Source organism: Hyposmocoma kahamanoa, unplaced genomic scaffold (genome assembly GCF_003589595.1).
Source record: "Hyposmocoma kahamanoa isolate Upper Pololo Valley unplaced genomic scaffold, ASM358959v1 87, whole genome shotgun sequence".
Taxonomy (NCBI): Eukaryota; Metazoa; Arthropoda; class Insecta; order Lepidoptera; family Cosmopterigidae; genus Hyposmocoma; species Hyposmocoma kahamanoa.
The window spans coordinates 8,982,808-9,006,748 of NW_020654422.1; the positions used below are offsets into that span (position 1 = coordinate 8,982,808).

General features: G+C 36.2%; 1 protein-coding gene across 1 annotated transcript in view; it reads right to left on the minus strand.

Annotated features, from left to right (window-relative positions):
- The window catches only part of LOC113235193 (carbonic anhydrase-related protein 10), a 54,193-nt gene extending 38,767 nt beyond the window's left edge, over positions 1 to 15,426 (minus strand). The window contains exons 1-2 of the mRNA XM_026470809.1: positions 15,233 to 15,426; positions 12,054 to 12,283 (exon numbers count right to left, since the gene is read on the minus strand). Coding sequence (XP_026326594.1) covers positions 12,054 to 12,117 — 64 coding nt within the window. The 5' untranslated portion in view covers positions 12,118 to 12,283; positions 15,233 to 15,426. The remainder of the gene's footprint in view (positions 1 to 12,053; positions 12,284 to 15,232) is intronic.
- Positions 15,427 to 23,941: the final 8,515 nt, after the last annotated feature.

Consider the following 23,941-nt stretch of genomic DNA (forward strand, 5'->3'; position numbering starts at 1 on the left):
CATATGACCGGACCTATTCTTGGTACCGCTGAAGCAACTGACCCGATGTGACGTAACGCCTCACCTAGGAAAGTATGCCAAGCATCTTGGCTGCATTTTGGCCATGGATTCAATGTATCTGCCTAATGTATGTATCTAAGTTTAGATTGGACGAAAGGTTCATTCCAAGTAGCTGGAGAAGGTCGGCTAACAGTATGGATATATCACGAAAAGTCGGAGTTAGGTCAAAGGAACTCTGTTTTGTAGAGAATAGAAATGCTTGCGTTTTGGTAGCGTTAAATTTGAGAAGATTGGCATCGTCCCAATCGGAGACTGCATTAAGTATCAAATTCAAACGACTTTACGGAAAATTCTGCAGGACACAATATCTAGTTATATTAATCTAGTAATATTTTAAACAAATGTTATACACAAATATACTATTTGAGTTATTTTTTAAAATCAATCGATCAATAATCAAACTTATTTATCAAAAGAACTATAAAAAGAACCCATTATACCTCAAATGGCTTTGGTTGATTCCGTATAACGAAGCGACTCTGCAACTGCTCTATGGACAGGCTTACATCGTTTACCACCAGGCGCACGATTTATTCATCCCGTCACTTGGTATTATAAAAAAAAGCTACTACTGAGATCAACATAACCATAATTTAAATAACTTATGCGACTACAAAATGAAGACTTTTACACCTATACTTTGATATAACTTGTTTTCACGTGCTTTTCTTGTTCATTTGAAGCTTTGATATTTACACCCTCGAAACTTCAAATTTTCATATTAGACAAAAAAACATTAGTGTAAAGTTCAATTTTTTAGAGATCTTACAATTTTAAGTATACAGTTCGATAGAGCTCAAAAAATGTAAAAAAAACTGTATTTATAACTCATTTTCGACATATTGACCTTTACGCTAATTGAGTCTAAAGGTATCGATAAGGAAATAAAGCACGTATTTCTTCGCTTTGTGTCACTCAGTACTAAAATGTTGAAATATGGTAGCACAAAGTTATATAAAAAAATAAACAAAACCATTACCTTGTAAATGTTTCAAATCGAAAATCGCTATTGTAATTTCGGCACAGTTCCAATAGTACCTTCTGTGCAGACATAAGTTTTTTGTCTATAAATGAATATCATATTAAATTGAAATATCTCTACATGAAGTACTATAGAGGTACTTAGTTATATATGTATCTAATAAAAACCTATCTAGAGGTGCGTAGTTGGGACAAAACATGGGGCATAGGCCATGGATAGATTAATTTAATTATGACAACCTCGGGGCCCAAAGGCTTACACTGTGGGCGCTGTATAAGGTCGTCTCAGGTTTGATTCTTTTTTCATGATACCGAGAGACGGTACGAACAAGTGCATGACTGTCTCTGTAGTCTGGGGGTGTACCTCCTCCTCTTAAAACAATGTTACTTTAACCTTACTTAACACTACTGCGTTCCAGTTTTGAAGGGTAAACGTGTTGGTGAAATTACAGGCACATGGGACTTCTCAGCTTATGTCTCAGGGTGACGGGTGCAGTGGCAGTGCCCCTCAGATCTTTGCGATTTAAAGCTCTTAGTGGCGCTGCAACCGCTATGTCCATATGCGTGTCGGTTACCTCCAGGGGGCCTATCATAACCTTTTCAAAAACAATCTTATTTCAATGTAAGCTTAAAGTAAGCTTAATATAATATTACTCATATTCTTACCATGACAAACCTATCAACCAAGTAATGTATAATTGCTAAAGTGATTGAAAGAACGAATGATTTCCCAATATTGTCTATTCTGCTGCTGCTTTAAAGCGGCTGTTGGCCAACCTCGGAGGGCCCAAAGCGAGCAGCCGTCGCCTGTACATGGGAGTGGTGCGCTCGATGGCTCTATATGGGGCTCCCGTATGGTCTGACGCCCTTACAGAGAAAAACATCGCACTCCTGAGGAGATCTCAGAGGGTGATGGCGGTCGGGGCTATCAGAGGATGTCGCACCATATCCTATGAGGCGGCGTGCTTGTTAGCGGGGTCTCGTCCTTGGGATCTGGAGGCGGAGGTCTATGCTGCCATGTATCAATGGCGCATTGACCTCCGTCTCCGTGGCGAGGATCCCACGCTGCAGGAAGCGCAGTTGTGGAAGTTTTATGCGCGTCAGTCCCTGCTTAGAAAGTGGAGGGGGCGACTGGCCCAACCCAGAGCCGGGAGCAAGACCGTGGAGGCTATCCGTCCGGTTTTTGAGAACTGGATGGACAGGGCGCATGGGTCCTTGACTTTCCGGCTGGTGCAGGTGCTTCCCGGGCATGGTTGCTTCGGAAAGTACCTGTGTCTGTCTCTGTAGTCTGGGCCTATGAGCGCCGTGAACTTGTTGCCGCAGTGGGGTATTTCCTGTCACTCCCTGCAATGATCAAATCAATGCTGGAAAGTGACAGGTCGTGGATGGAGGTAGTATCCTTCTGCGAACGCGTAATGTCGCAGAAGGAAGCTGCGGAGCGGGAGAAGGACGCCACCACCCTTCTTCCAATCCTCTGCAGGACAGCAGGGCTTCGGAGGAGGCACTATCATGCCCTCCTTCAACCCCCATAACAGGGGTTTTGGCAGTGGACGCGGGCACGTCCGCCGCCCGTAATGTATAGACCCCGAGGTGGCGCGCGCGGTGTTCCTGCGTGCCCCTGTAAGTGATGAATGAGGTGGTGTCTCTTCAGCTCCACCTCAACGGGAAGGGGCCCTCGGCCGAGGGCCAGCGCCGTTGGGACCGCGGAAGAGTGCGAAAGCGTACCCGTAGTCCCGGCAAAAGGTGCAGGGACGGAACACCGTGGGGTTTTAGTTGGTAGGAGTCCGACATGACCTCTCTGTTGCTCCCGCAGTAGAGAGATATCCATGAGGATTTACCCACGTAAAAAAAAAAGAAAGCCCCAGGGCTGAATGCATCGCCAACAGTGCAAGCGCTCAAAGGATGTTGCACGCACATCTGAAATGGTCGTATACGCCACGTTTAATTAGAAAAATCATCGCAATGTCGCAATCGCGTAATTATTGTTCAGTGAATGGGTGTAAAATTAATGATTGACAATGATTTGTATTTAAGTCACAGTCATCGTCAACTTATTAGTTGTACCATGTTGGGCATGGATCTCCTCTAAGGAAAATATTGTTATTATTATTATTTCGTATTCCGCCACGCTAGCCCAATGCGGGTTGGCGACCTCCCACGTTGTCCAAAGGCTCTGAATCTTCTTCGACGTGCAGGTTTCATCACGATGTCTTTCTTCACAGTAGCGAGATATATTGCTACTTAACTTTCACTATATAATGATTATATATTCTAAAGAAATAATTATAATTTAAAAGTCTCAAATAAGTCTTTCGTTTACATTACAATCTTTGTATTAACCTTAGCGCATTCGATTCTGCACGATATTACACGGCGGGCAACGTTATTATCTACTCTTTGAGCGCGTGCTTCCGTTTCTTTTTACTTGTAGTGACCGCCTGGTGTCATTAGACAGATTTAGTAACTTACGTTAAGTAAGTACTAATATGATTGACTACTATTGCTTCACATGAGTGATAAGTTTTTCTTTATAATATCTAGTGACGGAACGAATAAGTCGCGCGCCTGATGGTTAGATACACGCCTGTCCATAATAGTTGCACTGCCACTCAGAACTTTAAATCGCAAACATCTGAGGGGCACTGCCACTGCGCCCATCACCCTGAGACATAAGTTAACAAGTCCTATGTGCCTGTAATTCCACTAGCACCCTTACCCTTCAAAACCGGAAAACAGTAATGCTGACATTACTGCTTGGCAACAAAAATAGGTAAAGTGGCAGTACTTCCCTGGACGTACTCTTTCACAAGGAACTTTACTGCTGAAGTCTTCATGAGGCAAGTTCAAGTCTCCAACGCTTGAATTTGATTTGTTTGTTCGCCATTTCGTTCTCAATTGCAGCTTCGAAATATATATTCCTTCTGCCAGCGCACACGAAAATGCTGGCGTATTTGTTCCAGGCGTGAAAATCAAAAAAAGACAAGCTGGTAAGTTAGCGCCTGGTGAATTAGTTTTCGCAATAACGTAAATCACATTGTATAAATAAGCTCAAATGAGCTAGGCGCGAACACCTACCTTACCGTATTCAGTCAGAGAGGGCTTTGATGAATTTAGCTTACGTATTAGAATGGCGGCGGTGCATAAAGCCTATTTACGTCAATAGCTGACTTCAATACAAACAAGGTGTGTACAAACAAGATGTGTGTAATGCGACAAAATCTCCTCAACTGTCATATGTTTCCAAGTGGCGGCACGAAGAAGTAGACTTAGGAGTAAAACGGTATTTGTAAATTGGTTTTAAAGATTTTTTTACAGTCATACAAATTCAGGCAAAATTTCAAGGCCAAGGACGGGTATGAAGCTGTAGCCAGACACTTAAAACACAGCTATTTTTATTTTTATTATCTACCTTGCGCCACCTTTCTACAAGACCAATCCATCGAATCAGGGAATGCTTCTTTCCTGGTCAGTGTATCATCATCACACAACATTCATGAAAGGTAAAATTTTAATGAAAAATAACTTTTAATAGAAACGGATAAAACTTATACTGAGTAAGACAATCTTGATTTCTATGAGCCGTTCCAGTGCATTAAAAAATGTAAAAAATGGTTCTGGTTTTACATACTAGAAATGTTAAATTGGCCTAGTCCTAGTTCAAAGTTACATTTACGTTCAAGATCAAAATGTTCTTGTTGAAATCAAGAGCAGCAGATATATTTTATGTGGAAAATGTTCAATATTCACATGACTTCAGATTCAAATTCGAATGACCAGTGTGTGTGTCATATCATAAAAAATATCGACAGTAGTGTGTCAAAAGAAATTTTCAGGAAAAGAAATTTCGACAAAATGTGCCGTTTGGCTAAAAGATTGAGAAATATAGGATATAATCGAAAAGTATGCCAAGGCTTATAGGTGACTCGGAATAAGTAGAGACGAAGCTGCTGAGCCTTGAACACCGCCGTAAAGTGCCCTGCACCTGCTTATCAGTATTGTACAGGATATATCACGAAGAGTGTGCGATGGAATTGCATAATTTGATTCCGCCTTCCTCTTTCCATCATCGGGGGACTAGACGTCGGCAGGAGTCCCACCCCTATGTTGTGGAATTTGCAGGATTCGCACGAAGCGTTTCGCTTCCACATTTACATGGAGTGAAATTCTCTGCCTGCGAACTTGTTCCCCGAACGCTATAACTTGGACCTTTTCAAACCGAGAGTGTCGATCGTCGACGAGAGTCGATCTCTTCGTCACTTTCCATCAGGTAGGTGAGATGAAGGTCAAATGCGCGCTTATTTTTTATAAAATAACCTGACCTCAGTACAGAGTAGTAAAAAACCAACCTCAAAAGTCATTCATCCCCTAGTTTACCACCCTTAGAGGTCGAATATTTTCTTCAAATTTAAATGGGACCATTTCTGAGATATTCTCTTTCCAACAAAAAAAGAATCATCAAAATCGGTTCACAAATGGCGGAGTTATAGCGTAACATAATACAAAAAAACATACAGTCGAATTGAGAACCTCCTCCTAAAAAAAGGACATTCATGTTTGAAAAGCGTTGAGATATAGATTAAAAGTACAATGGCGATAAGACACCTGTCGAGTATAAACTAACAGTATGTTCCTGATGTTCAAGCATGACGAAGATAGCACATTCATCACTAGTTGCATTTAGTGTTTCCCAATGCAAGACCAAGATGTAAATAATCCCAGTCTTGGTCTTGATGTGTCGCGTCAATACATTTGGGTCTTCGCGTCGGTCTTGCTGCAAGAGTTTCGTAAGACTTGCAATTATCCTATTGCTATTTATCAAATTATCATATTCTATTTTTCTATAGAACAGATTTTATAACAACGTAACAAAGCAAGTACATTTTAAGTACATTCATACATCTACATATGTAGAAAAAGCCAACCAAATGTCTAAAAATAACTTTAAGACATTTTAATATCATGTTGGTTGCTTATAATGTTAGGCATATATGCTAAGTTCGCGTATAAGATTCATAAATAATATTAGTTAGCATAATTATGTTAAGGATGCAAGGTGCGATCCGATAGAGGGATCGCCGCACCGCCTCCTTCGCTTCGTCTCGTTAGGGCGCGTTCACATTATGTCGTAATGTTTTATTTATCGTTGGACGACTGTCGCATCTAGCCTGTTCCCATATCACTACTATCTGTCGTGACTGTGTTGTGGATGTTTATTTTAAGTTTAAGTTGAACGACTGTCGTGTATAGCTGTTTCTACTAGATCGTGACGACAATTTATCGGTTCACGGCAGCCGCCTTGTCGTTTGCACGACAGAATCGTTTAAAGCTGCGATTATCTGTACTCATATTTTTATGGTGACATTTTATTTATCGTCCGACGACTGTCGTTCTAGCTCTTCCCATTGTCACGACAGTCTTCGTAACATCAAAAAAGTCGTGAACGACAGTTAATCTTATTGTTCTACTCACGACTCTTTAAACTCCACGACTATCTGTCGTCACGACAAATGGGACCCTTAGTCAGATTTTCGGTGATGTTATTGTTGACAATAAGTTAGTGAACTTCGCTAGCACTTTTTGTATTCGCTAGAATTTTCACACATTATTTTACGTGAGGAAACAAACTACTTACTTCAAAATATAATAATCGACACAATAGCTTTTCGTATTTCGTAAACAAGCAACTTTGCTGTTAGAAGAAACAGTGGTTTTGATACCGATGCTAAAGAACTATAAATATCCATGTTGATTTGAAACGTAAGAGTCTCTCGATATGACTGGATCGTCATTTACGTGGTACACAGTACTGCTTATTACAATAGCATTATAATCTTCCTTGCTTGATGTTTTAAGGCCCATATAGATGGAGAGAGTTTCTCGTCTCGAAGATGCGATTATCGAAAGAATATAAAAAAACTTTTCTCGTCTAAACATTCGCGATTATCGCCCTTCCACGTGAGCGATAATCGCCTCGCCTTTGCATGTTGAACGTCTCCGTGTAAACAGAACTTGAAAGCAAACATTTTTGTACCAGCCGTTTCTACCATGCGTGCAGTGCGCGAGGGTGTTTTGATAATCACTGCTTTTATAAGACAATAATTAATGGAACGAGACCGAAAAAATTTTTTTCAAATAATGGGGAGTGAGTGAGTGAGTGAGTGAATGAGTGAGCGAGTGAGTGAGCGAGTGGGGAGTGAGTGGGGGAAGGAGTGAGTGGTAGTGAGTGGAGAGTGAGTGGGGAGTTAGTGGGAAGTGAGTGGAGAGTTAGTGGGGAGTGAGTGAGGAGTATTTATTACGAATTTACGAATTAACTATTACGAATTAATAGAAATTACGAATATAGCATTTATTTCTAAATCCAAGATGGCGAACACTACTTTACAACTAAATGCACTTTTCAATAAACACTCCTCACTCACTCCCCACTCACTCATGCACTCACTCACGCACTCACTCACTCACTCACGCACTCACACACTCACTCACTCACTCACTCACTTATTCACTCACTGACTCACGCACGCACGCAAGCACTCACTCACTCAATCACGCACTCACTCGCCCCATAAATTTATCATAATTGTCAGTTTTTGTTTGTGTCAGTAGATATAAAATTAAAAAAAAAATTATAAACAAATTATAATACAAAATATATTTCCATACAGTGCAATGAACTTAATATTATCAGCAGTTTCAAATTTGAATGATTTTTGCGTCATTTTGGTATATCCATAGTCAATGCCGCAGTAATCACTGAACTCGAATGGCAATTCTCGCACTCAAAACGGTTCGAACCGATTTGTACGATAATCGTATGAACTTGAAAAAATGTCATACGAGATCGTGTTTAGACAAGTCGAAAACTCGTAAGCAAGAATCTCCTTACTACATATTTCTCCGTGTAAACAGTCGAGGAGGCGATTAAGTTGCTTGCGAATCTCGTACGACATAATCGTAGGCGAGATTTTAGTTCTTGCCTGAATGTAAACATTACGATACGATAATCTTATGGCGATTATTGCTTACGATAATCGCGTACGAGTTTTCGTCACGAAGCGTGCGAGAAACTCTCTCCATCTAAATGGGCCTTTAATTGTGTTTACAGAGCTGCTCGAAATATGTAGCGCTGTGCTTTCAAAGTGGCTGCCAAGTAATTTTAATAAAAATGTAGACATAAGATGAAAATAAGAGAATAATTCAAAAAGTAGAAAACATTTCGAATTAACAGTAGTGATAAAATTAGATAATCTTCATAATTTCTTTATCTACCCATCAATAGCAACGTAACCATAAATTAATTTTATTAGTTATTTCGATCATCAGAATTGTCGTAAATCTAATACATACTTTAGATTTAGATTTATAAATTAATTGCCACGCAGACGTGGCAAGTAAAGATATATGTTTTACTTATTTTTTTCAATTCTCTGAGGTTTTCGAATAAAACTCCACCAATTAGTTGTCAAAAGTGACATTAGTTATCTTTAGACTGAGACTATGTTGCCATAATTTTCCCAAATACTTACCAAAAATTGGAAACTTTTAAAAAAAGATGATTTTTAACATGTAACACGGTTGAAGCATGTATGCAAAATACTATGCAACAATGTATGCATAAAACAAACTTTATAATATTTTCGCGTGTTACATTAATCCGACGCTTTATAGTTCTACTAGACAGCGAGTATAATTCACAAATGCATTTTATGCAAATAAATGCTGTCACATTTGCCCCACAACACCTTTATAGCTTTATCCATTTCTACATATAGCATGTATTACTGTTAGTAAATTCTCTGCTTGTGGGAAGTTTGTACTTAGTATTCCAATAAGCTTCAAGTACCTCCACCATTTAGTTTACGTGTTGATAGATGCTAGCGTAGTATTTGATGATTTTATATAGCAAATTGTACAAATATCTTCAGAGATCGTGAAAAAATTAATTAAAAGGTTCCATATAAATATTATGGTACGGTATTGAGCTAGCATGGATTGTTCGACACTTGTCATGTTTGTCACACGGGTGGTGACACTAGAACCTGCCAGGTATACCACCTTAGGTACTTAGTTTAAAGCTGATGTGTATTGGATTGAAGATTAGGGCGAGCCGATGCATATCACATGCAAATCCGGCAACGCATTAGCGGTATTAAAATACTTCTTACGTATCGCAAACACGTGTAACCACTTTCCATCAGTTGAGTCGTCTGTTTACTAGGTTGTACACCATAAAAACGTGATCACGAAATTTTTCGCGACGATTTTGGATTATAATTATAATACGATATTAACTAAACTGTACATGCTAATCAATGTGTAAAACGGTATTACGTTTATATAAGCTTATTAAAATCATACTTATTTTTAAAGAAAGCATACCAATAGTTATCTTGACGTTATCTGTTTTTTACTTTTCCTCGAATATTTTAAGGATAATTAATGTGCTTTTTCAGCTATTGCTCATGACTATCAGCCTGTTGCCATCTGATTTATTCCGTGCTTTCATAGTCATTTACCCTTTTCCGCCATGTTTGCGCAGCTTACTGAAACTGAACAAACTAAATAAGAAAACTAGAAATCTTTAGAAATTAAATAGTAGTTGTACTATGACTTGTACGATTGTGTGTTTAAAGTCTTTGTACATTTTAGACATTTTAAATTAACGTCTTAATTAAAAGGTTCGTCAAGGAACTTTATGCGGCATCGGAGCTTACCTTCACTAAAATATTATTATTTCAAATGCCGTGGAATTTATGAATTAAATTTTAGTGTATGGACGATATTCAGTAGGGTAAAGTTAAATTAAAGTCGCACGCGGATTTGTCGGGCGGCGAGCTTAAGGCCAGCCTGCCACCTGCGCTCCGGAACACTGAAAACACAATTTGCGGCGCGCCTTTGCTGCTGCTGTTTACTTTTATGCAATTTGCTTTTTGTACTTTTTGCTGTATATTTCCTTTGCCGTCTTTAGGGTCAACGACAGCTTCGGTAGTGCATAAAGAAAGTGTACAAAATTGAGTATCAATTTAGTGTAGTTCAGTTCAAGAATTAAACTTAATTGCTTATCACATAGACAATAAGAAATATTGTACATTCCAACTCACTGTACTGCTCTATCTGTGCAGTGCTGCGGAACAGGTTCTTTACGGGGAAATGAAGCAGATGGATGTCTGAAGTAACGTAAATTTAATACAATATTGAGGAGACTTAATGGGTCCAGGATATAATTGGTAATTTATTTACATAGCCCTCATTGAATATAATAAATAATAAATATAAATAAAATTAAATAAAAATAAATACAATATGGAAAAACTTTAATGAATTATGTTATATTTTATTATAATATAATAAAATTGTATCAATACTTCTGAAAAGCAATGAGGAAAGTTAATCAATGTTGGAATCCGATTAAAAGAATGAAATAATATTTTTCTTCGACAACTCAGTAGGTGCATTGAAGGAAAAATTCCTGGATATTTGTCTTTGATTTAAAAGGTGTGTAAATAAAGGAGTGTGAAACAATGGGAGGAGAGCAAACAAGGTCATAAAGCACGTCACAGGAACGAGCCTATATATAATCAGCTTAGTGATAAATTGGCAAACAGCACGCGAGTGAGGCAGCTGGTTCCGCCGCGGGTGACGGGTGTCTTCGCGCCGCGGTCGCACTCCGCCCGCCCTGAACACCACCCGCCTTAGCGCATGACGTCGGGTGCGCGGCTAATACCGTCTGATGGAACTACACAATATTGTCTTTACCGTCGTAAACTCAATTCTTATACACCTTGCCGACGTTGTAATCTTTGATGAAAGAGGTTCCTTGTTGCTTGGCTTTTGTTACGATATTCTTTCACAGTTATGGTTAGTTAATGATTAAACTTGAATACAGTGTTTATTTCGACGGATTTTTTATAACAGCGGGAGCAAATTTGTAATTTGGGAATTCAGATCACACATTAAGGTGCGCTGAAATGTATGTACCCGTTTTTCAAAAATAACCACCTGAATCTTTTTAACTGGTGCAGTCTGAAAATAAATTTTATTTTCCGTCTCAAAGAGCCCGTTTTCTTTTATTTTATGGGGAAATATTTCACTTAATGCTTTAAGCGCAGGTAGAGAGAAGTAAGCTGCGATAAAAACAGTAATTACAATTTGAACTTGCTTGTTTTGCCTTCCACAAATTTATTTTTAAGTGGAAAATGCGAATTACTGTTCTATTTGCCAAACGAAATAAAATTGTGTATGTGTGCTTGTAGTTATTGATTTTAACTCAACCCCGTGGTTAACAAATAAATTGACATAAATTCATATTTCTTGTTGCGTACTGCAAGTAAGTTGAAACTGGCCGGTCTGTGCTTCCACAAAGCTCTAATTTGGAGCCATATTCAAGGCCAGGGTGAATAAGCATTTACTAGGCAAAAGTGTAACACCGACCACATCGTCGCTTAAAATCAGATCAGATTCAGAAAAAATGTGCCTTTAAATTGGAAAATCAAATTTCGGATTTTGTTAGAAATTTCTAAAATCTATTGAACCTACTTGAGCATCATTTGACACTGACTCATTATGATAAGTTTATGCGGGGCGGCCACTCAGTAGAGAAACGTCTGACTTGGCGGTAGCCAAAATATTTCATTAAATGAAATTAGGATTAAGTGGACATACGAAATTAGAAATAGTGGACTATTTTGCAGGCGTTTTAATGTGGATCCTGCCTATTAATTGAGTGTGACCTTTTCGCATATAGACGGGTAAAACGTTGTAAACGTTGGTTTTATTGAAATAACAAGTTTACACGATTTAGCTCCGAAGAAAGAAATAATTTCATTTCCAAATATACAAATCATTTTTCTTCTAGAACAAAACACATTGCGACGCATCTTGGATCAATTATAACGATTGTGTTACACGAGGAGATACATATTCCAACTGACCTAACCGGTATTGAAGAAATGCTGATGCCTTCAAATTATGATGAATCTTTGCACGAAACAAAAAATATAAAATAATCTCACCAGTTATTGACAGTAGTATCTGTAGTATCGCCAACGTAGTAGCCGCACCGAGGAGGCTCTGCATTGTCTACCACACGCTTTCTTTCGGGTCCGGCATTGGAAATTGTTTACACAACCCTAACCCATGCACATTTCTTGCCTTTTAACTTTTTCATTTTATATATCAGTGAAGGTCTATAAGACGATTTTTTTCAAGTAGAAAGGTATTCTGGTAAGCTTCATCCTTTTACCTGTAAAAGATGAAATATTTGACTAATTTCAATAAAACGTACATACATAGGGATATGGACGTTATTGTCCGATTAAACGATAGGCCTTCAATAACGATAGCCATTAGTTTCAGTGTATAATATGAAAGTAATAATTATAGGAAAATTTTAATACTTTAAAACATAAGTACGACAATGTAGTTACTGTATATTTTAAATGTCTTGTGAATGAGAAATCGTAATAGTTGTATTTTTTGTTCAGAAACATAAATCGATTTCAAATGAAAATTTAAATACAAAAACAGACCAAAAATCTACTAAGTATTTATAATAATGCGTATGTAGAATATATGGATTCTCGTAATATAGTAGTTATTATGAGAAACTTTTACAAAAGTAGGGAGGAGTACTTGAAAGTTAGTAGAGGTATCATTAGCGGCAAATGGCAAATAATCACCACAATAAGTTGTCGACGTTCGGATAATTACACTTTTTCAGCTGAAATTCGGTGCGCTGGAGCAGTTTCATCGACTTCATAGATATTTTTTTTAATAGAGTTACATTTTTTCCGTTACTTTGTAATAGGTACTGCATGATTGCGACATTACTTTTTTAAAGAGTGTTACAATTTTGTATTTATTATATTTACATACTACAATAATTAAATATATTTACAATTAATCATTTATTAATAATCGTCTTTCCAAACGTAGAAAACCTTTAGAATGCTTAAAAAATAGGGCTTTGGTAAAATTGCCGTTACTTTTCTTTGTGATATTCAAAAAAGTAGTTGTAGACTTCTATTTACAAAAGAACGTTATGTTTAAGCAGGGAGTTTCAAAAAATATTTGTGAGTGTGAATTGGCAACAGTTTTTAACCTAACCTGATGTTTGGAAATTAGAGAACTTTAAATTGTATTTTCTTCAAGTCAAGAACATCTTGAAGTATTTGTTACTAAAGCAACTCTATCACCATTAGAACAGAAGGGTTAACGACCAGATTGCGTGTTGCCGTACTGCTTTACGCTTATTTATATGACGTGGCAACTGGAAAGCCCGTCCGGCATTCTAAATGTTACAATATGAGCCGTGACTCGTGACATATCAAATTTCGATTATCAGTTATATGATGTTCGACAATGTCAATGACCATTTTGAGATTAAGTTTTTGTCATCAGTACTGCTCAATTGCTGGTTTTATTATTGATTTAATGTTCTTGGCACCTCGGATTTTTTACAAATGCAGAGGTAACTATATACAAATGTTAACTTGAACTTTGTTAAAATAATAAGATTGCTATTTAAGTTTCATTGTATCTATCAAAATATAATTCATTTAATTGCCAGCTCAGTACAGAAGTTATATAAAATAAAAAAACTCCCTTTTACTAGTATTGTAATATTTAGTTACAACATTGGAGCTAGGGACTAAACTTCAGAAACACAATTGTTAAGTTTATTAAAAAGTTATATTTAATTGTTAAAACAGTACTTAGTACCAAGAATATCCTTATTTGGTTTTTGTAATTATTATAATCAATAAAAGGGTATTAATTGCTTAAAGGTGTTCCACGTTTATTATAATTATTAAGCCACCTCAATTGCGACGAACAAGTGAATAATATAACAACGTTTCGATATTTTGGTAGTTTGAACGCATTTTAAGCTGGTATTTGATTAAATACTGATAGTGTCTTGGTTTATACTTACGCAACTATTGCAAGTAATTGAAAATTACAATACATTACAAACAAGCACAAAAACAAATTACCGAAAACTGTACATATTTTTTTATGATTGTTTAATTATATTCGAATACAAAAAGAAAATATGTGCCTCTTCTGTAAAAAAAAATGTCAAAAAACGATGTATTCACGCGGTGTTTGCCGTTTGTTTTGATACCAATCCAAAATTACAACCCAATAGCGGAATATATAAAAATAGGAGTTGCAAAACAAAACAATGCCAACTTTATCAGATTCCCGTATGCGCTATAAAATTTGCATACCGGCACATGATAATATTATTTCTGGTTATTTGCTCGGCCAGTTTTGTGATGATATAAAAGACATGAAAAAAAGTGTACACAAAAACCGTTGAATGAGACGAGCTCAGTACAGAGTGGAATGTCATGGAAAATATTTTGAAAGGGTGTGCTTTTCAAAGCTACGTCGTCGTATTGAATGCGCTTTAATGAAAAAAACATGCGCCGATTCGCAACCGTCAAGGGAATTAAAACCTGGGAGCGGCGTCAGTGAATCCAAATGCATCGGTTGAAATTTTCATTTGTACGAATATTATTTCCCGGTGGGGATTGTGCAGTCGTTGCTTGTTTAAATTTATGCTAGCTTCATTTTGTGATTTCGTTGGTAAAATAATTGGATTAGTTATGAATGCTTTGTGAGCAGATTTTCAAAATAAATTGATTTTGACTGTTATTTATTTTCTTTTGTTAATTAATGTCCACTTGTTAATTAAGTTAGAGCGTCAGTGTATTTCAATCTTTACCACGTTATTATTTAAAAAAACAGAAGCTTACCTATATATGATATTTTTAAATCGTTTTAATGAAAGAAAATGCGGGCAATATTACTGAAAATTAAATTGTACGATATTTATGATCAAAATTTTTTTTTAGGTTCTAACGTTAACCAATAACTTTTTAACTTGAGAGTTTTAGCATTAAATTTAAAAGCTTCCGTAAGTCTAACGAATTAATACTTAACTGAATTTAAAAAATTCCGTTAACTTTTTAATTTATTTTATTATCATGTTATTTCTGTTGACATACTTATTTACAATAAACAACAAACGCCACATTATTGTGTACGACAGTAGAGAAAATCAGTTAAATTTAAATAATAATGAAAAGACTTTAAAACATCTTGAAGACGGTATAGAATAATAAAAAATATTTCACCTAAGAGGGCAGAGAACAAGTAAAATTCAAAATATGCAAAGTGTACATACTCTTCTAATCTTCTATACATGAAGTCAGTTTCAAACTCTTCTTACACAATTCTAAAACATCATTAAAAAAACTCTTAATTGTCAATAAACTGCGTACAAATGGATTTAGTTCTTCTTTCAAAAAATTAACGAAATTTGTCTGAAATCTGCGGTACGTATTAAATTACGAAAGTTATCGGAAAGTTGTGACGAGGAGCGTTCAGTCCATACTTGGAACTCGTCCTCACGCCAGCATGTGCGCGGTGCGACTAAAAGCTTCTTTCAGGACTTGCGGCACATTCCCGCTAGCCTACCTTCCAAGTTTTGCAACGATCCTCTTCACCCGGAACGCCCTATAACACCAACTAATAGCAAGACTTTTGAACTTTATTCTTTCGGTGTTAAGAATCATTTTGATTCATTGACTCTTAGTATTAAGTACAGTTTATATTTGGCACTAACAAGGTGAGTTTATTCGAAGTCGAAACGGTTTATGAGCAGCTTCCTTGAGCAATCAATTATAAACGTTTCGCATAAACTTTTAGGGATTGGTTTTGATTTTTACCAATGATACGAAAATGATGCAGCTCGCTGGAAAACGTGTGAAATTTTTCCGCGTGGGACAAGGACGGATAGAGCTTTTCGTGATAAAGGGAACGGCCTACGTGGCATGATGGTGGGGATGATCTTAAAACGTTCAAGATTTACTTTAAGAGTCGGAATTTTAGTGTTCTAAATAGAAAACTCTATTGTGTTGATATTTTAGATGCTTAGTTAAAGGTATGTTTAATCTTGTAGAAATAATACCTAACCAACTTTGCGTTTTTAAACCGCCTTATAAAAATTCTATGTAACAGTACATCATATTGGAATAGTAAGTGTTTTGATGCACTCATTCATAAAACATAAGAAGAGGCACCGTCTCAAAGGACCTTAGTTGACGCAAATGTTGTTTATTTTGTTAGGAAAGAAAGCCTTGTACACAACGTACAGCGCCACATGTCAGAGCATGAATAAAAGAAGAGCTATGTTTCAGACTTTCAAAAGTTCAACTCGTATTTTTCAAAGCGGTGCTAACGTTTCTCATGTTGTTAGTCATCACAGAAACTAGAATCAACCTATGTCATTATTTTTCCTTGACTTTACGTTTTAAAACAAAGCAAACACATTCTGATTTGATTAATACACAAGAATACGTTCCCCACTTTAAAATCTTAGATTGATTACACACGGCAACTTTTAGCAACGATACAAACGCGCATTAATCGCTACACTTGCGATTAAAGCGCGATTTATATTTTTGCTTTTTTAATTGCGATTAATAGACGACTGCATAGATGCAAACGCACGACTACATCGATGCAAACGCGCGTTTGCATCGATGCAAACTCGCTACTGCATTGATACAGTCGCTTATTTTGAATAATTATTATGTACGGAAAATCTGTATAGGTTTATGCACATTATTTTTGTTAAATGTAAATTTGAAAGTGAAATTAATAAATATATTAAATAAATAAATTACTTAATGAATTTGAAACGTGCATCGCATTTGCATTGCGTTTGGATCGAGTTTGCATGGTGTATACATCGCGTTTGCATCGCGGCTGCATCACTACTGCATCGCGTTTGCAGCGCTGCCAAAAGTCGCCGTGTGTAACCTCTCTTATGACATCTTTTTAAAAAGTTTTTAGGACGGAATATGTTATAAAGGCATACTAAATTCCACATGTAACAATCTAACGCTGGCAAGTTTATTGTGTAATGAGAAATCTCTCCTCTACTAAAATATCTTAAGGGCAATATACTTTAGCTAGGTACTAAAGCAATTTATGAGTGTTGCGTTTGACCCTAAATTTGCGCAATAAATAATGGTTTACTTTGTCGTTTATGAGGGCAACAGACATCGCCGTGTGCGGACTGGCGGAGCATGTGTAACAGATTGCAGCAATAAGGCAAATTGTCTTTTTTATGAACGCCCGACGCAGCCACCCGACGATCGTGTATATAGTATACAGCCAAGCTTGTGCCAGTTTTTGGATTATTTAGATATTTACTTAAGTATCATCGCACACAAATGGTCAACATGTTGGTTGCAAAACATAATTTTTTACATTGTCGGTGCGGGGCGTTATAAATTTAAAACATCATGGTTTTAAAACTCGGAAGTCTTGTTTGGTGGATTTATTCTACTTTCTATACAAAATTGCAAATTACCTTAAACGTATTGATAAATTTATTCCACCCATAAAGAAAGTTTTACGATGTACGTTTTATATTTAGAAGTAGAGATACCAAAAAATAAGAAGTAATATACACGGGGTGAATATACCTATAGTCTACAAAAGTAGAGTAAAAGTAATATTTTTTACTCTGTGGTATTCTCTACTAACAAATTATGTCTAGAAGCCATATTAGTAAACGTAACTACAGTATTACAAATTTTAAACATAAATGTAAGTATGCAATACTCTAAAATATCTCATAACAATTCCATCTGACGCAGTAACTGAACAATATTTGTAACTGCAAATATTATCATCAATTACAGGGCAAGTTCAAAGTCTCATGTAAGTAAGTGGTACAATCGTGCCCCCCTAGCCATTTGTCTTACGTACCTGAGAGGTGTCCAGCGCAAACTGAATCCAGAAGTTAATTTCACGGGGTATTTCTTCTACTGTAAGAAACCTGCTTTAGAGCACTCTAGTGTAAAATAGAATTAATTCATTTCTTCCTTCAAATGTTTCTTAGTAGAAACTTTGATTAGCTTAATTTCAGAAAATGCTGGCTGGATACACCTTTATTGTTAGATTTTTTTAAGGCACATTTGAAATATAAGCTATACACACATTGTACTCGTATTGTGATTGCATTCTGACAAGTTATTAATAGTTTATATTCTAAACACAACCTTTATGCATGAAGTGGAAATTTTGTTTTATTTTTCAAAACCTCACTATTTCTTTATTAGAATAAAATTGATAAGTCCAACCATACAAAATATAATTACATAAATTATTTGCTCATATACATAATTTATACAACTAATTTGTTAACATAATTATGTCAGTCCGCAACGTAGGCTCCGTCAGGAAGATACAAATATAAATCAGCAACACGCTTCGTCACATAAAAATTAATAATGCAATTCGCCAGACTTAGCCATTTTAATCCAACTATTACAATTAAACAGGACCGCTCAGAATCATAGCAGGTTCAAAATTGAAATAATTGAAAAGTCAGACGAAATATAAAATAAATGTAACTTCAAAAAAAAACCATTAAGTAGTGAACTTCTGATTCACTTTTGTATTACTTGGTATAATGTAAAATATGTTTACGAGAACGATATGAACTTTAAAAAAGCCAATTACACAATTCATTCGCAACACAGGTCCGTTTCGATGCTTTAACAAATTCATCATCCGCGTTCTCCTTTAGACATTATCTCGCCAAACAGCCGCTCTTACCAAAGTTGCGCGCCATTATTTTCTTGACATATTTCACAATAGCAGAGCGCTGTAGAAACGTTTTATCCTCTACAAAATTCACGATGCATCCAAGGGAAAACATTTTCACGGGATCGTACGACTGCGAGAGGTCTAAGTAATTTACGATTCGAGCACTTTTATAAACATTTGACCACCAGAGGAAACATCCAAAAACTTGTTTATTTTTCTAGAAAATACAAAGTTTGTTTCTTCGACGATATCTTGTTTTGTTAAAACCACCCATTATAGACACGGAAAACAAAAATAAGTACTTTGTTTTGTTTAAATTGTTTTTATTACCCTTTGTACTCATATTTAACCTGATATTATGACAAACTCAATTTCCTCGAGTCAATCAAACATTACAACCATCAGCTTGTATCTTCAGTACCATCTAGGGAGGATGTTTAATTAAACTTCATGAAATCTGAACAATAAAGTGTCATGTCGCGTGTCGAGCGGCTATTTCATCGCATGTAACCAGCCAATTATGGCCTTCGGTTTCCTTTATGAAAGTTCTCTGAAAAGAACACATCTAAGGCTTCATGAGGTCTCGATATACTGGTGACATGAGCAAGGGCAGAATATGATGCAACAGGGAAAACAAATCAACGATACGAACACTCCGGACATTTTTATTTTGTCTGCCACATAATTGAATTTTGTGGTTCGTCCGATCATAGAGCTGCGGTGCGCGCTAGATTTGTTTGCAAAGTAGATATGCAAATATCCAGGAGCGGTTTGTGTATCTGTCTACAGCGACTTTTTATTATTATTCATATAGCCGCATAACATAATGTTGATTTACGACGATCTATTGGACGACATTCAAGCGTAATCTCTTTGAAGCTGACAATAGATTGGAAATTTCTTTGGTTATGCTTAGGTTGCTTTAAACGAAAGTTATTTTGATACTTTTCTATATTTTGATTCATAATCCGTGTCTATTAGAACTGGTTCTTCAGTGGGGGGATAAGTTCTGAGATGCGGTAGAATAAGCCCGGCTTACCCGCATGCCTTAGCACAAGCACTGCTACTTCCTCGGGGCTAAGGGGAAAAAATATGAATGGACACCTGTTCTCATTCACACGTTTTTGCTAGATCGCTTTCGTATTCGAGTAAGGAACGGATTTTTTCGCTCTGAAATGCTCCGAAGATGAATTGTTTCTGCCAAATAAAGCTTTTCGAAGCATTACGTACTTAAATTTTGCTTAAAGGGTTATGTAAATTTCTTTACAACACATATAATCTAAATTATTTTTTTGTGAGCGTCCTTTAGGTAGTAGCTTAAGTATAAGCCGAATTATAATAAATGAGTAATTTAAAACGTTCCTTCGATCCGGCCGGATTCGAACCGACGTTTTCTAGCATACCGTGCCAGACGCTATACCAACTAAGCCACGGAAGGCACTAGCGGACTTTTCGGGCAGAATTTTTCTATGTGTTTGTTGTCCTGTCTTTGTATTTGATTTTTCACCGACTTTTTAGCCGTAGCGCCATCTATGAGAAATCTTAAGTATTTCGTCACTCAGTTAGATACCTTTACAACTACCAGGCTTGGCAAGAGATGTCGAAAATTTAAATACAATGAACAGTCATTGTATTTAAATTTTCATTGAATTGATTTGAGTGTTCGATCTTTGTATTAATAATTACAACAAACTAGTAGAGTAGTAATTTGACATAAAAAATAATTGAATATCAATTTAATAAAAGTTCAAATTTAAAGCATTTTACAGCTTACAACCTAAAATAGTGTATAAATAAATGTTTAAGTCTGCTTTGTTATATTGTACCTAACACGAAAATGCGTTAAAAATTTAATGTTTTTAATACTATTCGTATAAAGTAAAATTCAACAAACAAACCAAGCAGTAAACAAAAGAAGCATTCATAACTTGTTACTTGAGAAATGAATGAAAATATGAGTTTGTTTTCTTAGAAATCAGAGATGTGCACAAAAAGAGCCATCAGTCAAAAGAGCACTGAAAAGGTGCCAAAGCATTACCATTCAGCGGTCTGTTTATAAATAATTCAATATTGGCTGCTCTGATTTTCGGTTTCTTTCGTTCTCTCTTTTTGCGTTAGTGCTGTTGGCAAATACATAGAACATACTAGGCACAAATTTGGTTCCGTTTGTATTGATTTACGTTACGATTAAAAATCGACGCTTTTGTTTTGATTTCACGTTACTACTTACGTACATAAATAATTAAACTTTCTTTGATTTAAAGAACTCTCAATATTCTTATTTTATATTAGCTGATGCCCTCGACTTAGTCTGCATAGAATAAGTACTTCAAGTAGCCAATTGTACTACTTATTTGAGAAATGACTGATTCTCCATACAAACTTTCATTCCTTATTTCACCCCCTTTATGATTTATTTTTGCAAAAGTAGCCTATGTCCTTCTCCTAGATCCCTTCTATCTGTATACCAAAATACATCAAAATTGCTTTGCTATCGCATTTATGGTACTCGTTTGGGTTTTACCAGTGAACCGACTTTACAAAGATGTTTCTTAATTATCTTCCATATATACTCATAGAGCCTTATGGTTTGACCTACTGCCTCTCAAGCAGAGGGTCGTGGATTGGAATCAGAAATTTCTCGAAATTTATGTGCGAAATTTTATTTGAAATGTGTCTAGAGCTTTTCGGTGAAGGAAAACACCGTGATGAAACCTGCACGTGGAAGAAGGTTCACAACCCTCGGAAAATGTATGAAATCCCCAACCCGCATTGGGTTAGCGTGGCGCACGATGGTCTAAACCCTGGTCTGAAAGGAAACCCGTGCCCAGCAGTAGGACGTATAAAAGGTTGATGCTGATATACTCATGAGACAAAAGCATATGTGACACGCCCATGATAGGGATATGTAATTCGGCTTAATTCCTTTTTCAACCTTGAAGGTGCACTTTTTATTTACGTACAATAACGAGTAAGTGCCGTGACAATATACAAATATTATATAATACAAATAAATGGGTGCGTTAACTTAATTTACCTGCATTAGTTCACCTAGGATTATTAAGTACACTTTTAGTAAACTTAAATCCTGGGTTCATTACTCAGAACACTCATCGTACTGTGACCTATTTTTACGGCCCACTGCTGAGTAGAGTCTCCTCTCATGCAAGGGTTTAGGTCATAGCTCGCCATGCTAGTCCAATGCTGTTTGGGGACTTCATTGTGAACCTTCTTCGACATGCTGGTTTCATCACGAAGTTTTTCATCACCATATCTGTACCACGTAACGAGTTGAATCCTGGCGTCCTTAAATATCGTGGTGAATACAGTTTACTTTTGTGTTTATCTAATGCATCCAGGTGATTTAAGTTTACTAAAAGTGTACTTAATGCACCTAGGTGAATTAATTCAGATGAATTAAGTTAACGTACCCGAATAAATAAACCTGCGAGTAAAAGTGTTAAGACGTTCAAGCATACATGACAAAACTATGAATAATTCTAGTTACCTACAGAACCCTAAAAAAGAGCAGTAGCGTTTATCTTCGACGAGGTGAAGTGGGGTCTGCGAGTGATTATCATGGAGGTTGAACTTTGAGCCTCACTCCATAGACCTTTTTAAGAAGGGCACTCGCAAGAAGCTAGCTCAGCAAAATTTTGATTTATATCATTAAAATTAACAAGCACTTTAAAGACTGTTGAAGGTTGCAGGTTAAAGGCATATTTTGTTCGGCGTTAGTACGTCAACAACTTTTTAATTGGAGTACACGATCGAAAGACAATCAAAAACACAATTTCAATACATTACAAATTATCGTTATCAAGTTTATTGAAAACTATTCAAAAGATTGTTCAAAATAACCGAAAAGCTTGCCTTTATTTCCGGTTCAATAAACAAAGTGTTGGCAAACGTTCTACAAGGAGGGACAAAAAATGCTATTCTTCTTTCAAGATTTACAACGACGTGAAACATTTAAAGTAAAAAGTAGTTTGTCTTGGATAACTGCTATTGTGCTGATGCTGGAACCTATCTGATTCCTTTGCTTAATGAAAATGCTTCAACTTTATAAAGTAAACTACACGACACATTAAAAGTATAAATTTTTGTTCATTATGTCTTTGTTACTAAGAAAAGGTCAACTAAATTACACCACATTCCTACTATGACACGTAAGTCATCATCTACGTGTCATTTGTGATAATAAATAGACATCTAATTAGGATTGACTTATGGTTACTCCTGTCATTATCAATATTTCAACTGGTTATGTAATTATTATCTATTATTTTTAACCCTAGGTAAAAATTTAAATGATTTTGTCACAGTAAAGTGCCTTTTAAAAGAAAACTCAATATGATAGATACGTTTGCACTAAGCCGTTTCTGAACACGACGGTGCTATTCAAATAGAGCTGTTACTTTTCAAAAATTCTTTTATTCCGGCGCAAAGGAAATGTTCCGATCGATGAGGTCGCCTTTTAAACCGATATAAACATGAGAATACAGAAATTTTACTGTAGAGGACAAAACTTTCCTATTTGCCTTTAAATAGGTTGTTCATGAAAGTAATTTCACTATAAATAAAATTGTCTACTTTAAATACCACTAGAATTCACTTGAATAAAAAATATTTCAAAACGAGTATTTTCGAAAATGATTTTTCAATTATTTAACTCGAGTCGGATGTCGGATGGCCAGCAACTGCTAATTTTTAAGCCGGCTTCAAAAAAGGAGAACGTTCTGATTTCGACTGCATTTTTTTGTGTATATAATATTGCGTAAGCAATTACTGCGACATTTGTGAACCGAATTCGATGATTATTTTTTGTGGTCCCATTTCCTCAGTAGTGGTCCCATTTAAATTTAAAGAAAATATTTTACCTCTAAAGGTGGCAAAATAGGGGATGAATTCGGTTTATTGGATTGCACCCACTTTCCGTTAAGCGATTTCAATAAAACGTGAGAAATAGATACAATTCCACAAATTTTACTGTAGTCATCGACATAATATTGTAATTGATAATTGTTTACTTTGTACATCATAGATACTTATATTTTTGTCATACTCGTACAAAGCTGGGTCTTCTAAGAATGTTTGGTGTATATTGACTGGCCTCTCGGGAGCGCGACAGTCGTAGTGGCTACGCTTCCGTTGCATTAAGCACGACAGACGACAGCTCCTCGTAGTAAGAAAAGAGAAAACATAGCAAATTTTGGGTAGTAAATATTGAATTTTAAGTGCGCTGAAGTCAATGTGTAAACGGTAAAAA